This window comes from Haemaphysalis longicornis, unplaced genomic scaffold (genome assembly GCF_048455015.1).
Source record: "Haemaphysalis longicornis isolate Haplotype H1 unplaced genomic scaffold, Haemaphysalis longicornis Haplotype H1 scaffold_12, whole genome shotgun sequence".
Classification (NCBI taxonomy): Eukaryota; Metazoa; Arthropoda; class Arachnida; order Ixodida; family Ixodidae; genus Haemaphysalis; species Haemaphysalis longicornis.
Genome location: NW_027526225.1, coordinates 105,362,923 through 105,384,452, shown reverse-complemented (window position 1 = coordinate 105,384,452; position 21,530 = coordinate 105,362,923). Strand labels below are relative to the sequence as shown.

The 21,530-nt window shown below is 48.0% G+C and overlaps 1 protein-coding gene across 1 annotated transcript in view; it reads right to left on the bottom strand.

The window, feature by feature from the left end:
* LOC144163193 (vitellogenin-6-like) overlaps positions 1-13,216 on the bottom strand; it is a 56,116-nt gene extending 42,900 nt beyond the window's left edge. Inside the window, exons 1-5 of the mRNA XM_077694025.1 lie at positions 13,032-13,216; positions 8,201-8,343; positions 7,338-7,472; positions 4,405-4,542; positions 2,850-3,017 (exon numbers count right to left, since the gene is read on the bottom strand). Coding sequence (XP_077550151.1) covers positions 2,850-3,017; positions 4,405-4,542; positions 7,338-7,472; positions 8,201-8,343; positions 13,032-13,074 — 627 coding nt within the window. The 5' untranslated portion in view covers positions 13,075-13,216. The remainder of the gene's footprint in view (positions 1-2,849; positions 3,018-4,404; positions 4,543-7,337; positions 7,473-8,200; positions 8,344-13,031) is intronic.
* Between the last annotated feature and the right edge of the window lie 8,314 nt (positions 13,217-21,530).

Genomic DNA, 21,530 nt, shown 5'->3' with positions numbered 1-21,530 from the left:
TCCTCTCCTTCGGGCGCGCTGCGCATATAACCGGTGTGCCGTTCTCCGGCGAAGCAACATCCGCGCTTGGCTCAAACACCTAGGGTCCACGCCGCTTTACAAGTACGCCAACGTCATCGACTGGGACCGGCTTACGCAGTCCCTTCAACGTATATAAGCGGCGGAGCGCGCGTTCGGAATTCAGTCAAGGGCGTCTTTGCTTGGGTTTCGCTTGACGTGATGCTTTGCTTGCCTCGAGTAGATGCGACGCATTTACTCGAGTTCCCCCCGTGGGAAGATGGCGTAATTTTTCATTCAAATTCGGGCTGATTTCCACCAACTTGTCAAATATGTTGAGAAATTGCAGAAGTGCGATCTAACGGAGGGGAACTGCTGAAAGGCTTGTTTAGCGTATTCATTTTAGATTTTTGTGCAATCAGTTCCGTAACTGGCGGGAATCATAAGAATCTTCGTTATAAAAATGTGCTTCCACAATTGTTTCATTTTTTAAATCGTGTTTCAATTTTTACGCTCTTTCACGTCAAATCTGTGAGGCGTAGCTCATCTGGCAGTTTACTATTTTTATCGCAAGCAGTCGGGTTATGTTAATAGAAGCTTAGTAGATTTGTGATTTAACGCGCCGAAGCCACACCTTCAATAGAAGGCGCGTTGTAGTGGAGTGCCTCGGGGGTAATTTTGACCACTCGGCGTTCTTTAACGTGCGCTAAAAACAAAAGCCTAATCATCATCCCAGTAGCTGAGAGCTCAGTTCTTGCATTCCAGGTCTAAACACTCGCGGTGACAACGGTATTTAGGCAGGGCTACGGGGCTCGTATCTGCGCCTGCTTTTAGGGGCAGTTCAAATAAAGGGTAAAATTATCAGGCCGCGAACCAACAAGCTTTGCTTAGAGCAGGTTTTCTTCGGCGGAGAGAAATCGTCAATTAGCGCTCAATGAACAACATGAGCTCTCGCATGGAATCCAAGACAAAAAGCCGATCCATGTGGCCCACACTATATCGAAACCACAGATGATGGGTAGGAAGTGGCATATTGACGCATAACCACCATGGTTTAAATAGTCTCTCAATTGTTCGAATAGGCAGGGGGCAATCTTCGTGAATAAGGACTACGCCAAGTCAGCCTATACTCCAGATATCATGCATAAATGGACTCATCCGCATTCCAACCCTCCCCTAAATGTCCCTTCTGACAGTCGCACTGTGTCCCTAACCTTTATCATCTAGTATAGACATGCCCTTAGTTTTTGCGAGGCGGACATCAACTGCTCGCTTCCCACGCCCTCAAGAAAATTAATATACAAAAAATTACAAAGAGTTCACAGTTTCACAATTCACCTTCCTCTAGAAAATATACTTTTTAAGGTTGTTTTGTACATGAACTAGAACTTCTTCAGTTCAATTATTCTCTCGAAGAACTCTAACTCAAAGTGCAACAACTAGGGAAACCTTATAGTGCCCCTCAGGCTACTTTAATTAAAGGAATGTGCACAAAGTGGGCAATGGCTGTAGTGACCTTCAGGGTACTTTAAATAAAGGAATGCACACAAACTGGAGAATAGTTATAGGGTTCCTCAGCGTGTATTATGAACTCAACTGCAGTTTACAGAAACCGGAAAATTTTCTAATGATACATATGCTGTTTCCCTCCTCTTTATTCCGGCTTTCCCACATTTTCTCAAACACGGCGCTTTGGCTCTTTCTTCTTAATGTCAATCAATGGATTGATTTATTGTACGGTTTTTCTGACCAGCTGGAGATCTCTACCGTGCGCTGAAATATCGTACACTCGGGCGTTTTTGATTCTCGCTTCCATCAGAAAAGGGGACAGTTAATCAATCAATTAATCACATCAATCAATCAATGTTTTTCCAAGCATTTGTTTTGCCAGTCACAATATGTGATCCTCTTGTTCTTGGTGGCACACAAAAAATTACACCATCTTCCCGTGGGGAACCCTGATGAGGATGCGAAGCATCGTGGCGGTTCCGTGTGATCCCACTGTGTTGCCGTTATGTTGAGTGATCTGGTTTTTACTAGCGCCAGAGGGAATTCCGCGTCCGGTTCCACACCGGTGGCAAAAGCACGCAAGTGCTGTTGTGTTACGGTGAGTAGGCGGTGGTTCTCGAGGCGCCGAAACTCGTCCATCATGTTCTTGTCGATGTTGTCTCTGTGGTAGAATCGGTAGTCTCCGTCAGCTTTGGTGAGGCAAAGGTTGTTGACATTGGTGCACCGGCTGAGAGCAATGTACACGCCCTCCTCTTCGCAGCTTTGTCTTCTCGTTCTTCTTCTTCTTCGGCGGTTCCCCTACGGGAAGATGACGACGGTGATTGAACGCGAACCTATCTCGTGATGGATTCTTTGGTTGGCCAATTCCTAGGGGAATCCTGCCACAATCAGCATCAGGGGTGCTGCGGACGGGGCTGGTTGAGCTGCAAGGCGCGTGGCGCTTCCCGCCACAGCTTTCCCACGGGAAATTCAGCATCCCCCTCTAAAGTTTTCAGTTCGTCGTTTCCGTTGACGTTCAGCTTCGCGTGCCCTCGTTGTATCAGTAGCTTCTTGACGTAGTTTGAATGAGTCAAGGACATAAGGCGCGTTCGTAGCACTTGCTCCTGTCCCGGATTTGTAGCGTAGTGGGAAGAGCACCGCGTACCTCCCGTTGCGGCCAGAGAGTCGTGGGATCGAAACCGGGCGCCGCTAACTATTTCTTTTTTTTATAGTGTAGTATCGCGGAGCTGTGGGTGTAAGGAGGAGAGTTGCGCATGCGAGGTGAGCGTGTGGACGGCACCGCCATCAACGACGGAGGACCAGGCGAGCCTAAGAAATGCTCCGCATTTTAAAACGCCGCTTACCGTCTGTTCGGCGCCGCATTTGACGCACGATTTTCCCGAAACTCGTCCGTAGTAGGTGTGTGGCACGTGCTCACACTTCTCCAGGTTCTTCACCTTCGTCACCTCCAAGAAATCGTGTTCCTCCTCGTGGATGATGTACAGGGTGTCGCAGGCACCATGGAGACCATCCTGGTAAAAAATTAAAGCACCATCGAACTTGCAGCACTAAAAGGCAGCTTGAAACATGCAAAGACAAAACACGGTAAGCAGGATACAACTGAAACGGATGTCTAAGTGATGCCAAAGCAAAGTATAAGAAGATGTCCAAGGTTTGTTTACGGGACCACTAATAATGGGATGTCCGAAGCACAAAATTGTCTTCCCAAAAACGTCTTGTTGCTATCGAAACATTAGGCTGGAACACCGCAGCTTCTCCACCCCAAAATGCAACGCGCCGCATCGTTCCTATTCAATATAGAAAGCCGCCACTCAATGCGCAATTAAAAGACCTATGAAGAGTCCACCAGTGCGGCCGAAGAGAACGTTCTATTCGCCACTGTTCCTGGCATGCGTAGGGTTTCGAGTTGTTGCAATAAGCCAGCACCTAGCAAAGGTATTTTTAAGCGCAATCAGCACCACATAGCCAGGAGGAAGCGTTGAGCGTTGTTTGAAAGCATAAAATGGGGACTAAGTGTTTACTTTTTGCTCAACAACGTTGACAAGTATGGAGTATGGTACCGGTCTTAGTCGTTTGCAAATTTTTTGCCTTTACAAAGTTCTCGTTTCATAATTCTCTTATCTTTCGGCCGGGTGGCTGAATCTAAGAACAAAGAGACACACAGAAGGCGGACAGACATACAGACAGACCAAAACTTTCACATTTGAGGGGCCTAAGACTATCTTGTCTTTAAAAGAGTGTGAGCTTCTTGTGGCTCCATTGCACGCCACGTGAAGCCATCAGCCTGTCTGCATTTTGTTGGAGCTACCGAATTGACTCGAAAAGTGTCTCATAATGAAAAAGGCTTCAGCGGCCGGTGTACCACCAGTTTTGTGTCTGTTAAGCGGGTCCTACAGGCTAGTACACCAGCAAGGCCCAGGAGCAGGATGCGTGCGATGTAGCAAGGAGAGGCAGGCACCATGCACTTCGATACACCCGGAGGGGGTCGTCTCCCAACTCACCCACGCAAAACCGACGTAGCAGTACGTGCAGTCGTCAAAAGTGTTAACAATAACGAAGAAGCGGGTGCCAGCCACGGAGCGGCAGGTTACGATAGCCACCGGCGCCTCTTCGGCGGATGATAATGGGTGCTCCCGTTGCTGACTTTCTGCAGTCGGCCGCTCCAGCGCATGCGCACGAACTCGCTAATTACCCAGGGCGCTATAGCAAGCTGCCTACCTGTGCATACGCTGGCACCTCGTTCTTTTTTGTTGCTAACACTTTTGATGACTGTACATCTTTCATGAGTGTCCTGCAATAAGTGCTAACGTATTCGTATTCAAGTCAGGATATCAGACTTAAGTGCCTGGCCAGAAACAGTTCCCGTGCACTTTAGAGCTCTGTATCACGCCCGTTTACCTCCTTGACGTGGTACTCCTTAGCAGTCGGCTGCTCGAGGCGGCCCTTGACGAGGTCTAGCTGGAACAGCGAGAGGATGCCCTTCTTCACGTTGCGCACCCACATCGGCTCGTTCTTGCCGATCACGACCTCTTCGAGCTGCAAACAGAACGGTTCACAGGCGTGAACAGTGCACCCACTTATTTCTGGTTTCGCTGAACTTGCTCATACAATTTTTCCCGCATCTTTTCCTGCTCTCAAACTTTTTAACACGAAAGTGTTTTATTCCGCGATACACAAATTTCAATGATGTCATATCCGTCACGGAAATGACGGCAGCACAACGAAGCAAGCGGCCTGTAAAGAGTGCCCCCCCCGGCACACAGGGTCTTCTTGCGGGAAGCAACCTCTAGCCTTTAGTACTAAAAAGTAAGTTATACTGAGGATTGTTCGTTTTCGGGTTTTATATTTTAACTAGGGGTGTGCGAATATTCGAAAATTTCGAATAATAATCACATATTAATTATGTTATAGTCGTATTCGCTTCGAAAACTATCTATTCGAAACATTTCGAATATTCGAGCGGGTTCGAATAATAGGATATTATCGAATATTTGGATTGATTACTCTAAGGGCGGGGCATGTCTTTCAACTTCGGAAAAGGGACCACAAGATGGCTTTCTTTAAAGCCACATATTCGGCTTCTGTGTTTTCTATCCTGCGAGTTTGCAAAGTTTGTCCGCCGAAAACCGTCGCGAAGTGGTATAAAGAATACTTTTGCCAGCTGCGGGGGCAAAATGTCAGCATAAATCGGCGAAAAAACGGCAATTTTCGGAGCGCTGTATCTCCGCAATGGTGCCACCGGGCGTGGCCGTTTTGGTACCATTGGACGGGCCGAGCGACCCTCTTTCCGGTCCTTATCGTGTCTTTTATCCTCGTTCATTCACAAATGGATGAATGGCAGAAAAAGAAATGCGCGCAAACGAAGCCAGAAATAGTTGCTGAAGCATGGTTGGCCTTCCGGTCGGCGCGCTTTGAAACGGCCCTCATGATTGGGCGTCGCGGCGGCAATGCAAGATGGCGGCTGCCTGAACTGTGTAGTGCGCGTTTCTGGGTTCATTTGCACTGCCCCGCGCGTCCAAGTTTCTGTTCGATCATTTTATGTGCTATGGTATTCAACACGGGCATTATAGCGATGCCAATTCCTAAGATCATAAGCCATATTACGGGAAGTTGCGTGGCTCGAAAGGCGCAGGTCATCGAACGCTTTGTGGTGCGCGGGAAGTTACCCTGGTGGGTGAAATGTAGTGTGCGCGCTTGTGATAGCGGTTCACGCAGTGAACTTTTCGTCTTATTTGAGATGCTTGCACGATTAGTTATTGCTAAGCTTGCAGTAGGCTCGCTAGCCTTGGGAAAGAAAGGGCCGACGCTTCGGCTTCGGAGCGCACGGCGTAGCCGCTGCTCGTTGAAGCATCGCTGGCTCCACAACCTGGTACGATTGACCGCCAGTAGTTGTAATTAATGCCCGTAACTTCAAATTTATTCTTATGAGTGACCTGGCGGGCCATGTCAGGGATAAACAAAGTATTACATGTTGCGGTATACGAGCGCCACGACGCGGTCGAGCCATATCGCTTTCTTGCGCAACGTAACACTGTCATGACCTCGTCCATTCATTAGGGAATGCAAAGCACTTTGAACAAGTTTTCTATCATGTTTTATAGGCCGCTTAAGCTCGGTGCAAGGTGGACAGAAAGAAAATTTCATGAATAAAGAGTTTTCAAAATATTACTTTGAAATTTTTATGGTGTTACAACAGAAGCACATCCAGTTGCAGGGCAAATTTTCATCAAAATTCACACACAAAAAAATCAAAAAATTGATTTTGACAGCCACATTCTCCTTAATTATTTGATATTCGATTCGATATTCGAAGCTAGATATTCGTATTCGATTCGTATTCGAAAGCTGTGATATTCGCACACCCCTAATTTTAACACGAAAGCGTGTTATGCCGGGATGCACCAAGATTTCACTGACGTCATGTCCATCCCGGAAATGACGCCTGTACACCTTTGCCCAAGCGACTCGCCAACAGGACGTCGCTCGCCAACCACACCCACAAGACAGCCGCTGTTCGGCAAATCATGCTCAACTGCAAATTTCGTTGCACATTTTACCTCCATGGTTTAGCGATTCCTATGACAGAGGAATCAACCAGTTTTTTTTTTTTATTTTAACCTGCTTGCCAGAAGAAATCAAGAGAAATAAGTACTAACAGTATAGGCAGTATACGGGCGTATACGATATATGTCACAGGGGAGAAGGCTATAAGGTATTGTGATGTTTCGCCATAACTTTCAAACGTCGCTTAATCGATCCGTTACAGAAACCGCTGCGAGATGGTTTTCAATGACTCCCCTGCGTGCGCAGTTGAATCCTTCGCTCCTAGATGTTAGAGGAATTATTTTTGGCCTGTATTCAAAGCACTCACAAAAATACTCTGGGTTTTTCCGGAAGCGTTGGCAGTACGGTGACTCTCCCGTAGAGTGGAATAATCCGATCAAACCAATCTCTGTCACTCGACTGCACTTGAATTAGCTGGCCTACAAAACTGACTACGTTGTACATGTGACCGTTTCCCGGAAAATCTTCGCCTTTGAGCTTCAAGGTGGCTGTTGCATCAAATAGTCAAGAGCACAACTCAGCGGGCGCTTCGAGAGTTTTCTTCACAGTCAGCGTGTATTCAAATCAGCAGTTCAAGCGGGCAGAAGTGTAGGATAGACTTTTGACTTTGGTTTGTTAACTCATTAACCACTGCGTATTTTCCGGCATTCAGTATACTTACTCTAAAGCTATACGTAACATCACTGCAGGGAATTTCAAGTATAGTAATTGTCGCCCCCGGCAAATAAATAAGTAACAGACAGTAAGGCGAACAAGCTGTGCTGTACCTTTCCCTCGTGAAACTTTCCGGCAAAGGGATGCTCAAGAGCGCCGACTAGGTTTTCGTTGGACTTGTAGTCGAACTCGTACTCCCCGAGGTCCAAGTGCTCCGCGTTGTACGTGTCGGCTTCGAAGTTCAAGATCTGAAATCAATATAACGACAAATACGGGAAGACATGTAATAGCAGTACGGCTGAGGGTCTTGTCAATTTACGCCGGAAGGTGTTTGGTACATAGGCACTTTAATTGGAATCCGTGCACTGCGGCTTAAAACACTTTTATTTAACTTCGCGCCGACAAAAATTTTGAGGAGGCGGATTATTTTTTATTTGTATTTGGGCTACAAGATTTAGAAGAGCTACTACAGTGGGAATTCGTTCAGCAGTCAGTGGCGTTTGAAACAACGATTAGATTTTATGTCATTACGTTCAGTGATGTTTCGCTTCTAAGGAAAAGTAAAACTATACCTGCATGAGTTATTGCGTATGACGCCCTCTTAATACGATTATCAATGCAGTGGTCGGTCTCTATGAATGGATGCCGGCACAGTTCGAAAATATTTTATTTTTATACGGTATTTTACCCGACAGGTAGAGACTTTGAGACATCCGAATACTTGCACAATTGTAAAAACGAAAAAGTTTTGAAGGTTTCTGCTATTCTTTCGTTTTGTGCAATCAGCATAAACGTAATGGGAAGCCCGATTCGTGCGCAATGACTTGTTACAGGGAGCGCTCCTAAGACCACCTTCAGTGTGCGACGGAATTAACTTGTAGTGTTTTCGCGGAACATCATTTCTACGAAGCTGCTGCGATCTTCTTAAATTATTTAGCAGGGCAACAACGGTGTTCAGTATAACTTGACTATGCACCTTGAAATGTGTGTCGTCCGGCTTGACTTGAACGAGAACTTTGCTGCGGAAGGCGACGACCGTTGATTGCTGAGGATGGTCAGGACTGAGGACCTTGAGGGTGCCTTTGTGGTTGTACACGTATTCTTTGCCGACATCAAAGCCTGCGAAAAGAACCCACATTAGTTTTATTGAAATTGAAGGGTAAAGTACGGAAGAAGTGTCTAAGGGATGTATAATTAACTGACCTCTTAGGTTGTAGCCACTTCTAAAATAACGCATATTTTAATTTATTATTATTTTTGACATTCCGCTGGGCACGGAGGTCTACCTTTTTTTTCTCAAAAATCAATTTCTGGCATCATCCCCATGCCAGCCATTCATTTCTACACATTTCATTTATAACCTACCACAAAAGCGTAAGAAGTTGGGTTATGAAGGTTCAGGTGACCTGAAAGCGACTTTGACAACCAGTGTGGTCTAGTTACGGTACATAGTGCAGCGGCATCGAGCGGCACATGGTATTTTCTACTGTGAAGCTTTTTACAGATGATGTAAGGCTCTAGGCTTATCGTAATCAGTCAAATGATGGATTATACGGGTCAAACTGCGTGATGCAGACGTAGTCTTCTGTATATTCATTGTAATTTCCCCTGAAAACCACAATACTTACCTATATGTTTTGTGAAACAAGCACAAACCTGATACACACCTCTGATGCTGGATATGGGATGAGGATAAAATTATGGGGGGGGGGGGGGTAATAGTCACAGGATGAAAATTTGATATTATAATTAATTATGCGGCTTACCGCGCCGAAGAGACACTGGGCTATGTGGCGCGTAGTAGTGGAGGGCTCCGGATTGATTTCGACCACCTGGGGATCTTTAACGCACGTCGAAACCTCGACTACCGGGTGTTTTCGCTTTTTGGCTCTACCAGAAAGGCAGCCACCATAACCGGGGTTGTACCGGTGTCCTTGGGCTCTGCAGCGCAACGCCTTAGCCACTGAGCCACCGCGGCAAGAGGGTAATAATTCGTAAGAATGAATCCATATGAACCTACTTGAATGGCCGTCATTTCAGGGGCAAATACAGGAAAAGATCAGAAATGATGCGACGTCTTTGTTCCTGCGTAGTTCTCTTTACTGGAACACTGGGGGCGTTAGCCTTGCGGTATATGTCTATTAACCTTATAAAAGCTTGTAATTCTGCTCAATATTCACATTTCTTTAGCGCTACTAAACATCAATAAAAATGGTGTGCATTGGATGGTTGGTTTGTTGGTTGGTTGGTTCTGCTGTTGGATCAGGCGGTGTTAGTCTGGTAAGATGTCCTAGCGATTGCACCGTCCAAGCGCCACCTAGAGTCAATAATACGGCCACTTTCTCATGAGTCCGCCAGTTCTGTCTCCTGAAGGAAGCTAAGAAGAAGAACGGCATCTCCATACAAAGCATTCAGTGTCCCCTTGGGGAGACGATGTAGTCCATCACAGAAAGCAGCTTAGGGAATTCAAGCGCGCTACAAGGTGTGGCGCAGCCCTCATCGGCCTATTGCAATCTTCTTCGATATTCTGGAGAGGCAAATTGCGTTTATCATTGCGTTGCTATCGTGCAAATTACGGCTACGTTACCCGTTGCGAGAACCTTCGGAACCCGAGAATAGGCTTTGTGGGCCGTCTCTTGTCGGGAGTTTTTTTTTGGCTACGGTTACATTTCCCTGCAGTGTTCTGCAATGTATTCTTTCGAGTTCATGTGGACCATCGCGACTCCTTCAGAGCCATTGCACACACTACGATCACCGGCATGACAGCACCCTTGTTGCAGGCGTTAAGAGCGCACGTCCATTCAAGGACGTGTGTGCAGGTAGGTGCGAGGATGTTACTTATGGACGACTTGCCGTGCATGGACATGCAGGGCCTGAGCAAGGACGTGCCGGCAATAATCGGCTGGTAACTGATTATTCGATGATTGTAGGGTTTAACGCGCCGACGCAACGCAGGAGATGAGGGGCGCCGTAGTGGAGGGCTGCGGTTTAATTTTGATCACCTGGGGATTTTTAACGTGCCCCGAAATCTCGTACCCACGGGCCTTTTTTTGCTTTTCGCCTCCATCAGAAAAGTGACCGCCGCTGCCGGGAATCGAACCCGCGACCTTGTGCTTAGCAGCGCAACGCCTTAGGCACTGAGCCACCGCGGCGGGTCGTAATTGATTATTCGAAGGCATCGAACATGAAATTCACGTATGGTATATATCACGGGTCGGCAACCTGGGGCCCGTGGGTTACATGCGGCCCGCGAGGCAGAATTATGCAACCCCTACAGGACATTAGTGTCAGCGTTGCCAGATGGGGAAATACGCCACCAGATCCTGAAAATCTGGTGAAATTTGGAGGCTACTGGTGTTGAGGTTCTGATACGGCTACACCAGGCAATATTTGGCGAAAAGCGGTGAAAAAGTACCTTCCTGGTTTCAACCGTAGTTTTCTTTCCCTGAATGGAAGTCTTTTTAGCTCCTAAACATAAAGAGTGACTCGCATTACTAGACTGTATGTCTGTTTTAGTGTGCTCGATGAGTATTTTTTGGTTTTCAGCATGCCCAGAAAGTAAGGAGAACTAAAATGCGTCATTTGAGCAAACAAACCGCACTGAATGACAACGTTCAGAATTCTTTATGAAGGATCACCCGGTAGCGTTTCTTCACTAACGTATTACTCATTAACTTATTTTGTATGACGTTTGATTGTAAATTAAGCAGTAAAATGTTAAATGCTCACAAATAATTTGAGAAAATCGTACCTTGCATACGTCATGTTTAAAATCAAGATAGGTAAAAAGTACAGGGAGCATTCTATTAGATTCGGGGTAACTTTCTGCGCGAGCTTGCCGATAGGAAATCGAGCAAAAGTGCTTTACTCGCACTGCGACAAGTATGAATTAGACATTTTATATTTTCACAGCAATCAAACCTATTTTGCTGTAATCAAAATTGCCTCTCCGCGATAAAAGCAACAAAAACACCACAACTGCTTGCGCAGAAGAGATGCAGGGGCGAGGAATATGTTCTAAGGGCCGTAATTTAGTGCTGGTAAAATCTGTCGAGATTTTGACCAGCGGCTGGTGTCACAGCCCATTTCCAATCTGGCAACGCTGATCAGTGTTACATCAGGCAGCTCGGCATGTTGCGGTGTTCGGCATAGCGCGCGCGCGGTTTTATCTCTTGATAAGATCTGAGCGCCCGTCTGCGGGGCGGTAACGTAGAGTGTGCTGGCTTCATAAGCAGGCAGCCGTATCCCGTATCTGTGTGTGCTTCTTCTTAACTTGTATCCTGTACTGACGCCAGTCCGTGCGTCGAATAAAAAATTTCCCCGCATTTCCCCGAGGGGAAGAATGTGAAAGTGCGAATGCACGAGTTGAATTTGCGCGGTTCGGTAATGTTCGCGAAAGAGAGATCACACACACACACACAACTACAAAGAAAGAAAGATGCATTTATTCACAGACACCTATTTGTGTTGTCGTTGTACTTGATTGCTAGAGCGGATCTCAGCTTTGAAATTTCGTGTCAGTACTCCTTTAAGCGGGTGCATTAGCCCTTCTCACGCCCGATTCTTGGCCAATCGCCCTAAGTGGGTATGTGCTAAAGAAATTAGGAACTCTTCTTGGCCGATCGCCCTAAGTGGGTATGTGGTGCGGACGGACGGACGGACGGCGGACGCGTGATTCAGGGTCGCTTAAGAAGTGCATTCGCACTTAAAACAGTAAGCCACTGCCGCCGAGTCGTCTTGCTCCCGTCATTTCCAAACCCAATAGTCAGAATGCCCTTTTTCTTTCCCCTAGTCACTTACTGTATGGAACCCAACATGGCAGTTTTGACCTTGAACGCGTCACTTTGACCTCAAAGGACACGCTCGCCGAAAATAAACAATTATTTCCGTTCCAGTTTTGTACAATATTGTCAATTCCTCGAATTTTCCCTCTTTGCCTGTAAAGCCCTCCCAATATGCCGTCCGGCACCCGTTATGTCAACTTTCATGAAACTCGGCCCTCCGCCTCAAAAGGTTTACAACCCATGGTAGTATATGAATCTAGTAGCTTACGCTATTAGATTAATGTCACTAATTTCGAATATTCGCCCACCCTGGTTATTTCTCCTTTTATGTCACCGTACCCCCTTTTAATGCGCCTTTAAATAGATTTATAGCAAACGTAATGTTGACGTCCGCGTAGTATGTTTACTTATCTATCCAAAGACAAAATGGACCCGTTTAGAAAAGGCAGCAATGCAATTACGCTGTTTTTAATCAACATTTACAATACAGCCCGAACTGATTTTTGAAAACACTTTTCTGTGTGGTTATGTCCTCGCTCGGGCACGTATTCTTTGTATTACTATCAGAAGTTATCATATTGGCGTGAACTATGTATTGGATTGGATTGGCTTCGTGACAATATTGTATCAGGCTTTTCTCAGTGTCGTGTGCTTAAATGATTTCCCTACTCGTCTGTTTAAAGTAAAAAATGGGCGCATGTTGTCAACTTGTGCCATGGGGGTCGGGGCCCTTGTCAAGCGGTTTTCACTGCTGTTTGTTCCGCCTTCTCCATCTAAGAAAATAAAGAAGAGGAAGGAAAAGAAGCAGAAGAAGAAGAAGAAGATGATGATGATGATGATGATTAGTTACACCCCCACTGGCAGTGCTTGGCCGGAAAATAAAAATGGCTCATACTTCGCATGTGAAGCCGTATGCAACATGAATGGTCCGAACCGAATTGTATGGTAGCCGGCAAGGTGTCCACCATAGAAGGTGTTCGTTCTGAGTAGCACACGGGGTATACTTGACAAATGTGCACTCACCGGAGCTGCACCCGACAAGCAGAAGTAGACACAGAATTCTCATGACGACGGCAATCCTAAAATCCACCCGAGCCCGCTTTCAACCCAAGCGGAGCCCTGCCGACGAGATTTGTCTGTGGCAGGTTTAAATAGCGAGAGCCAAAGATACTGCTCGACCGCTACGCTTCAACGTGCTCGCGTTAGGTTTCACCGAGATACGGATGGCAGAACTGAGGGAATATGGAAGGGAGGGGGGTTGGGGGAGGCGATGAACAGAACAGAGAAAGAGAGAGAAAAGCAGGGCGGCGTGATGCTTTCCGGCATCGCTATCTGAAAAAAGCCGCCCGCCAGCAGCAGATGAGAAAAATATTTTGAAGAGGCCATCGTCCGTTCTTATTTTTAACTTCTTGTTTAGTTTCTGTTTCAGGAGTAGTTGCTGAAAGTCACCTACAGCGTCAGCTTACAGCCCGAGGCAAGAAATATCAGTATCCGGCAAGCGATATTTTGAAACTCACACGACACCACCTAAAAAAAAAAAATTACGGAATCTACAGAAGCGGATGGCTAGCGAAACTTTGAGATGCCAAGCTTCTTCTTCTACGTCCTCCATCCGCTCTTCCGTTTTTTTGGTAAACCTGGGGCAGAATTTCGAATTGGGGCCGTTTCAAAAGTGCCCACTGATTGATTGCAGGGTTTAACGCGCCGACGCAAGGCAAGCAATGAGGCGCGCGGTAGTGGAGGGCTGCGGATTAATTTTGACCACCTGGGGATGTTTAACGGGCGCCGAAATATCGTACACACATGCGTTTTTCATTTTCGCCTCCATCAGAAAAGAGGCCGACGCGGATGAGAATCGGACCCCCGTCCTCGTGCTCGGCAGAAAAAAAAATCCATTTGGTGTCCATATCAATACCGACGAAGTCACACTTGCGAAGCCTCTGACCAATGAAATGCACAGAAATCGACGCCCCACCAATGAAATTCACAGAAATCAGGGTCTTCAGGGTCTTCTGCTTTCTGCCGATCAAGACTCGCTCAAAATCGAAACTTTGGAATGGACGCGAAAAACTGAGAATCCTGCGCCTTCTCCGTCTTGGCTTCCCGCTGTGTCCACTGGGCCCGTGCCGTGTCGTAACCTCAAAGCCTTCGTGTTCTCGAGCAGACCATTCCCGGCAGGTCAAAAGAGAGGCGTCTCTTTGACCCTAGCGGCACGTGAGCGGCTGTGTTGTATTCATCGTCTTGGTTTCATTTAGGGGCGAAGCACCTTAGGAGCTCCCAATGTCCGTCCGTTGGCGTCCGTGCGCACATCAGTATAAACCGAATATGTGTATGCCAGACCGCCTAAAAGGTTGCAAAACGCGGCAAAAAAGCACAAACCTTAACTGTCAACGCTAATTCGCGGTAAAAAGGTTAGAGATTGAGAGAGAGAGAGAGAGAGAGAGAGAGAGAGAGAGAGAGAGAGAGAGAGAGAGAGAGAGAGAGAGAGAGAGAGAGAGAGAGAGAGAGAGAGAGAGAGAGAGAGAGAGAGAGAGAGAGAGAGAGAGAGAGAGAGAGAGACGCTCAGAACCGTGTAAATCGAAACATCTGGGAACACAAGGATCACAAAATGTTAGAGAGAGAGAGAGAGAGAGAGAGAGAGAGAGAGAAATAGAGAGAGGTTGAGCAGTTTCGCGTGGCTCCTGGAGAGACGTGCTGCGCATGCGCTAGGAGCATTGGATTGGATTGGATTGAAATAGATTTGATTAGATTGAAATGCATTATATTGGATTGGATTAAATTGAATTGTATCGGATTGGAACTGTACATACAGTACACACGCGTTATCACTCATTTACATGCACGAGTGGGCAATGCCACGGGTGATTTACGGTAAGCACGATCCCCAGTTCTTCGCCCACTCATCATGATTCACTTCGTGGAGATGCGAGACTTTTTTACAGCGAAGCTATTTGTATACCTCGGTGAAACGTCTCTCAGTAGCCAGGAGGGAAATTCGAAGGAACCACTGCGCGTGCGCCAAAGAGACAAGTTTGAGAGGTGTTTGGAGCCAAAAGAAACGAAGCGTTTGGGCTTTTCGTCTCAGGTGGCACGTGTTGGAGACGTACACACAATTCACAGCGTCGGCGTGGAGCGCACCCGCGCGTAGTTGGAGCGAGTGGGAGCAAGATGAAGAGGAAGAGAGAGAGAATAAACTTCTTTATTAGCAAAAAAAAAAATGTGGAGTGGTGTCCTCATTTCAGGACCCCATTCGTGGTGCCAGCTGCGACAGCCCTTTCAACCAACCGAAGCTGGTCTTCTGGACTGCAACTGGACAACACGCTCTCCCACTGCTCATAAGACAAACCAGAAAATCTGTCCAACTTGGGGTTTTTCTGACAACCCCACACCATATGGTAAAGCGTGCCAGGTTCCCCACAAAACTGACACAGAGCGGAGTACTGGGTTGGGTACATTAGGCGCAATTTCGTCAAGTGGGGAAACGTATTCGTTTGAAGCAGCCTAAGTATTCTTTCCTGGGCTTTCGTTAAGGATTCGTGGGCCGGGGGGTAAATCCTGCGCTCGAGCCTGTAATGCTGACTGATCTCGTGGTAGGTGAGCAATGGGCTCGCAGCCTCTATCCCTCGTGGTGCCCGGCGGGATAGCTCTCGGGCAGTATTATGGGCGGTGTTGTTGCCCTGGAGGATCGAATGGGCTGGAGTCCAGAGTATTTTGACTCGTCGGTGAAGCGGACGTTGAAGAAGAATATTTAAAGGGGTCCTGAAATACCTTCCGCCGATGCGTGGATGTACATGTAACCAAATAAAGCAATGTATTAGCAATCTCCTCCCGCAAGAATTTTGTTGAAGCGATGAGTATTAGCTGAGAAATCGTAAATCAAAAACCGCGCATTATCGTCGCGCCGCGTTTCCTCCTCCTTTCAACTTACTCTCCGCTGTTGACGGCGAGCGAGCCTTCCCTCCCATGATGCTGCGCTCCTCGGCGGTGACGTACTTCCGCTATTGCGCTGCTCACACAGCCGTCTGCTACGGGCAAGCTTTGTTGACACCATGAATTCCGCACTCCGCTCAAGGCTGGAAAAGCGAACGAAAAATCTGGCCGCATGTGTGCGGCGGCCTGGCCTTGCCCTTTCGCGGTGTACGTTGCTGCAGAACTTTGCTATCGGCGGCACGCGACTCTTTATCGGCGGCGAACTCACAGCCGCACGGGGAGGATCCTGCGCTCGCTCCCTTGGATGCACAGCGCACTGTTTATCCAAAAAGCGCCGTATCAGATGTGGCCCCGCTGGTGCCGGGTCTTATTTTGTGGCGGTGGTAATTCCTGGCGGCGGCATGTGAAAAAGACATTTTAAACCGATACAGAACCCGTGCACAAAACGCCAGTTCAGCTTGGGGCGACGCGTGGTGGAGAGCGGCAACGTTGGCAAAACATGCTCCTCCGCGGCTCTGAGATTTCTAGCGCTGGAGCGAGCACCATTTCTTTGACAATATCAAACATCGGTTGCCCTGGAAACAAGGCACAAACCGCTCTAGAAGTCAGTTACGGTTGCGTGATCCCGGTTCAGCTTGGGGCCCCACCTCGCGGCATATGGGCACTGCAGGCATACTACTCACTCCCATTTGGAAGTGCGAGATGCGTTTGGCATTACAGGAGGCGATGGTGTGTGTGTTCTGGACGCCTTTGTTTCGCGATGAAATGCGTTGTGCTTCTGCGGGTGGATAGTGCTTCCCATGGTCTGGATTATCTTTCTCAAGCGGCGTACGACTCAACCTCGCATGGGGTATGTGCAGTGTGCGTGGCTAAAAGCCGTCTCGGCTTGTGCGCCAGAGTTAAGTGACTTGCTGTTCGTCCCCGCAAACCGCGCGCGAGGTGAGTGCCGAATTTACGAGGGGCAGGAGGAGGCAACCCATCGTCTGTCAATCGCGGTTCGGACTTGCAACGCATGTTGTGACGTTGTGTTCGTTCGAAACGCATCTCTGGATTGTTTGGAAGTTGAATAAAATGTATGCGTCAAACCCGGGCATTCGGCTCAGGGCGTTCTCTGCGATTGCAAGAAAGAAGTGCCACGGGGCTTCAACGCTTTCTTTATGGAACGTACTCAAGTAAGAGAATATTCATGTCGTGTTATGGCCCTGTTGCATTTAATACAAACGGTTAAGCGTTTGTTTACACTTGTTTCGTTTGTCGTAAAATGTCCAAGCACTCCGGCACTCCGCTGGCAGATCAGCCGGCGAGCCGACGCTGAGCAGACGACTAATCTCTTTGCCGGAAGTGCGTGAAAAAGCCGCCCAATAGCAGGATGTCTAGCTCATGACGAACATCTGGGAATCGATGATGTAGACATGTGAAGATGGCGGCGTCCAAAAACACGAAGGAAAGGGTGAGAAAAAAGCGACCAACTTTGCAACAAAAGTGTGAGCTTTCCGCTGCGCGTAAAAGAGTAATACTTGGCACAGATGATGTTGACGACCCAATCTAACGGTTGCGCTAGTCAATTTAGTGTGCTCAAAACGCCTTTCAGGGCCCCTTTAAGGCACATTTGGATATTCTTCCATGCAGGTAATTTCGGCATGCCTGTTGGGAATCTGTGACAGCTGTATCTGCGATGGTCTGAGAGATGGCCAGGGCAATGGCAGCCTCTTCTGCTTGGTCAGTGGTCGTGCAGGGTAGGGTAATGCTGGTAATATGCGACGTTGCGGTTGTCACAACAGCGGTCATCGATCCCCTTCTGGCGTAGTCAGCCACATCTGTATAGACCGTGCTGGCCCTGTTGTCATTGACCCTTCCGATTGCACGAGCTCTTGCCTCTCTTCTGCCTGCATGATGTACTGGATGCATGTTGCACGTTCCGCGTGGCGTAGTCCGCATCCCTCCCCCATTCTCCTCGCCGCGGCAGCTGCGTGCTCCGCCGCTCTCACCGCAGCGCCATCTGTGCGTCAGCACGGTCAGCGCGCAGCTTGCGCTCGGCTGCGCTCGCTCCCGTCGCCGTGCCAGCTGTGCGTTAGCGTGCAGCTTGCGCTCGGTTAAAAAATTTACACCATCTTCCCGCGAGGGGAACCATGGGGTAGATGTGACGCATCGGGGGTGAACATGCTGCGTAAATAGGATACACAACAACAGCAATCCACTCGCTGACGTCGCTAACATAACGGAAACGCGACGGCAACCCCCGATGCGTCGCATCTACCCCATGGTTCCCCTCGCGGGAAGATGGTGTAAATTTTGCGCAGAAACAGGTACACGTGGACAGGCTTCAGCCGCAGCCGCTTACTAACTCTTTCTCATGGAGTATTCTTTCCTTTATGCTCCTTCCTGTTTCATGAGCTGGACGGGAAGCGATCTTGAATACCTTTAGCTCGCGGGAACACGACCGCGAATATTTGAACCTAAATCCGACAAAGTGTACGGCGAACTTTTCAAAAGAAAACGGTAATAAATGATGCGAGGTCTGATATACTGACATTTTTCTCCTTTTTACTCCGCGACTCCTTATATTTTCGGCATCAATTAAAGACTCCCTTTGTCCGTTCTGGCCAAAGTTACTGCCGAAAATTGGCAAAAAAAAAGAGAAAATTCGTCGTACGAAACATCGCTGCTGCAAACCCGTCAACTTGAGAGGAACCAAGGAGAGGAGGATAAAATGGTGGCGCCAGTAGCGCCGCGCAAGCCCCGGGAGTCCCGCCAACACTGCTACAGTACACCCGGGTACAACTGCAGCGGTCGCCAGCTAGCTTTGGTGGTCGTTAAAACAGTGTATGCATGACGCAGAAGCTCCTGGCACCGGTTACCGGCTCGGAAACAATGCCAGAATCACAGCCTGTCCCGCCGAATCCAGTGATCAAGCGACAAAACGTTTCGCGTCTTTGTATTGTTATTTTTACAGTTCTTTTTTTTGTATTCCTTCACAAAAGCCTTAGATTGGCATAAAAATGTGAAATAACGTGTTCAACAACTACAACCATTCGGAAGGTCAGGCCCGCGACGCCAAATGCCACAGCAACGATAGCGAATAGTGGACTGATAGTGGCTTTGAGAAGGGGCATGGGTGACATTTAAGTAAACATTGTGATACACTTCATTGCTGGGAAGCAACAGGCATGTGAAGTGGCACACAATTGCGTAACACGGTTCATAAACACTTCAACATAAAACCCAAAGATAAACACGGTGCCCCCCCCCCTCCCCCCCCCCACACACTCTTTTTAAGTTTCTCCTGTCAACCATGTCAGGGTGTGAGGGTCAAACAAACTTTTACTTTTGTTTTCTCGTTTTCAATTCAAGGGGGATGTGACGAGCTGTGTCGAGTTCCTTCTATTCTCTACCACTTCTTCTGCATACAGCGACCACGAAAATACCCGAACAACGCGATGTTAATGGCTTCGCTTTAAAACCTCAACTGATGTTGAAGTCGCTGTGGTATGACACACATGCCCTCCAATCCATAACCAACTCTTGCACAAAGCTTATACAAGACCTAATTTGGTAGTAATGCGCCTCAACCAAACGGACTTTAATTGAACTGCAAATTACATAGGCTTTACGTTAATTTGGGATCACTAAGCGTACTGAAACGACTGCAAAAGTGAGAACGGAGTAGGATTTGCGTTGTTACACCGTGTTCTGCAAACTTCTTCGTAGTTGTTGGGGGGGGGGGGGGGGGAGGGGGGGGAGGGGAGGTGTATAGCCTCTGTTTACCCACTGCATACCCACTGAGTTTTCCGTTTCGTCCTAGAACTCGCAGTATTATATGCCAACCAAATTAAAGCCGTTCCACTCAATGTGAAAGCTGTCGGAAGTGAAGAGCAGTGATTCGCCTTAATGGGCTGTGGCGCCGTTATTCGCTCACTCTTACCACCCATCACGCTCTTCGCCGCCCTGTATCCTCCCTCTCCTGATGAAATCAACGGAGGTTTGTCCAACGCATTTCAAATTTCCCGCCATCGCAGTGCTCGCGCGCCTCCTGCCTGAAACTGCGCTAGCGGGAGTTCTGTTCTTCTTGTGTTTCCTTTTCCTCCTGCACGTGCCGGTGTTGCACTGGCACTTTTTTTTCGCGTGCTGTCGTAAAAACCAGCCCAACGAGCGTTCCTAACTAAATGAACGCGGCGCTGCCGGTTAATTTCGTATATTTTGCATCAAATGTACCTGCAGTTTTCTTTGCGCTAAGCAACGGGAGATCTATGGCAAGCGCCAGCGATTCACGAGTTTAGAGCGTTTATGACTATATAAACTACTTGGCTTTCGAAGCCTCTGAGGGACGCCGCGACAACAGCCACTACGACGGAACGCCGCAGGGCTCTACTTGGGTCCATCGAGCGAGCTACAACGACAAGGCGCGCCCCTAAAGTGCGCTGCACTTAAAACATTACTCGGCAGTTGTAGTGGGGCCTCTAGCTCCGTTTGATTGTACCACTTTTATGATAACGTGCAGTTCAAGGGAAGGCGAAGAGGTTTTACAATGGAAAGAAAAGTTGGCCAGCAAGTACTCCGTAAACGAGTAAAGCGCGAACAAACGTGACTTCCAACTAACATTTATTGGTACAAACACTCACATATATACTCAAGCTGTACGCACATATTAGACACTACAGCGCACATAACCATATCATGTGCATCGTCATAGGATCACATTCCTCATGACACATGACGAAGGAGAAAGTAACAGAAAAAATTGGCCGCGTACCTGCTCTTTTCGTTGCAAATGTCGACGGAAGAGGGTAGTTGACTGGTGCCCCTGGCAAGTAAAGGCATCCCTTCTTTTTCCCGCTCACCTCTGATTCTGTTCCTCTCCCGTCTCGTTCCTTCCAAGACAACATGCTAGACGTTTGCTCAAGTCAATTTAAATTTACCGCGTTCCTCTGCTCCCAGTCGGGTGCAAGGAGGTTTTGAACCTCCTTGGTCGGGTGCCTCGATGCCAGCGCTGCCGTACGGCGGAGACGCGGGTGAATCGAAGCACGCTACTAAACATTTATAGAACCACGTTGCTCCATTCCACGAGCGTTCCAAGCGGAATGCGGAACCTATCTAGTGGAAACTTTCGTTGCAGTTGCTGGTTGAATTTTTAGGGTTCCGCCAGGTAGCGTGGGCAACAGCAGGCGACAGTTTTCTGCTGTTGATGTAGTAATTTATTTGCAATCGCAAAAAGCAAGCATCCGTCAATTTTTTTGTAAGGGAACACTACAAATATCACTCGTGTATTGATTTTCGGGCTTATATTTGCGTAATGTCTTGTTCTTGTTCATTAATGTTGACAAGTATCAACATTAACACCGAACGGCGGAGGGCAGACAGCGCCGGACGCGAATTCGCCACCGCCGGTAACCGGGAATGACCACCAGGTCACCGAAGATCGTCCCCCGCGACGCGTCAACTCTTGTGAGCGGCGCTTAAACCGCTATGTTTTTGAAACACTGCTTTAGCGTACGCTGCTTGCCGGTAGCAGGAAGGCCGAACTGCTTCACTTTTACCCTGTACCACTAGCCGGCGATTCGCACCCAGCCCCGTGATATCCGCGTACATGCTCCC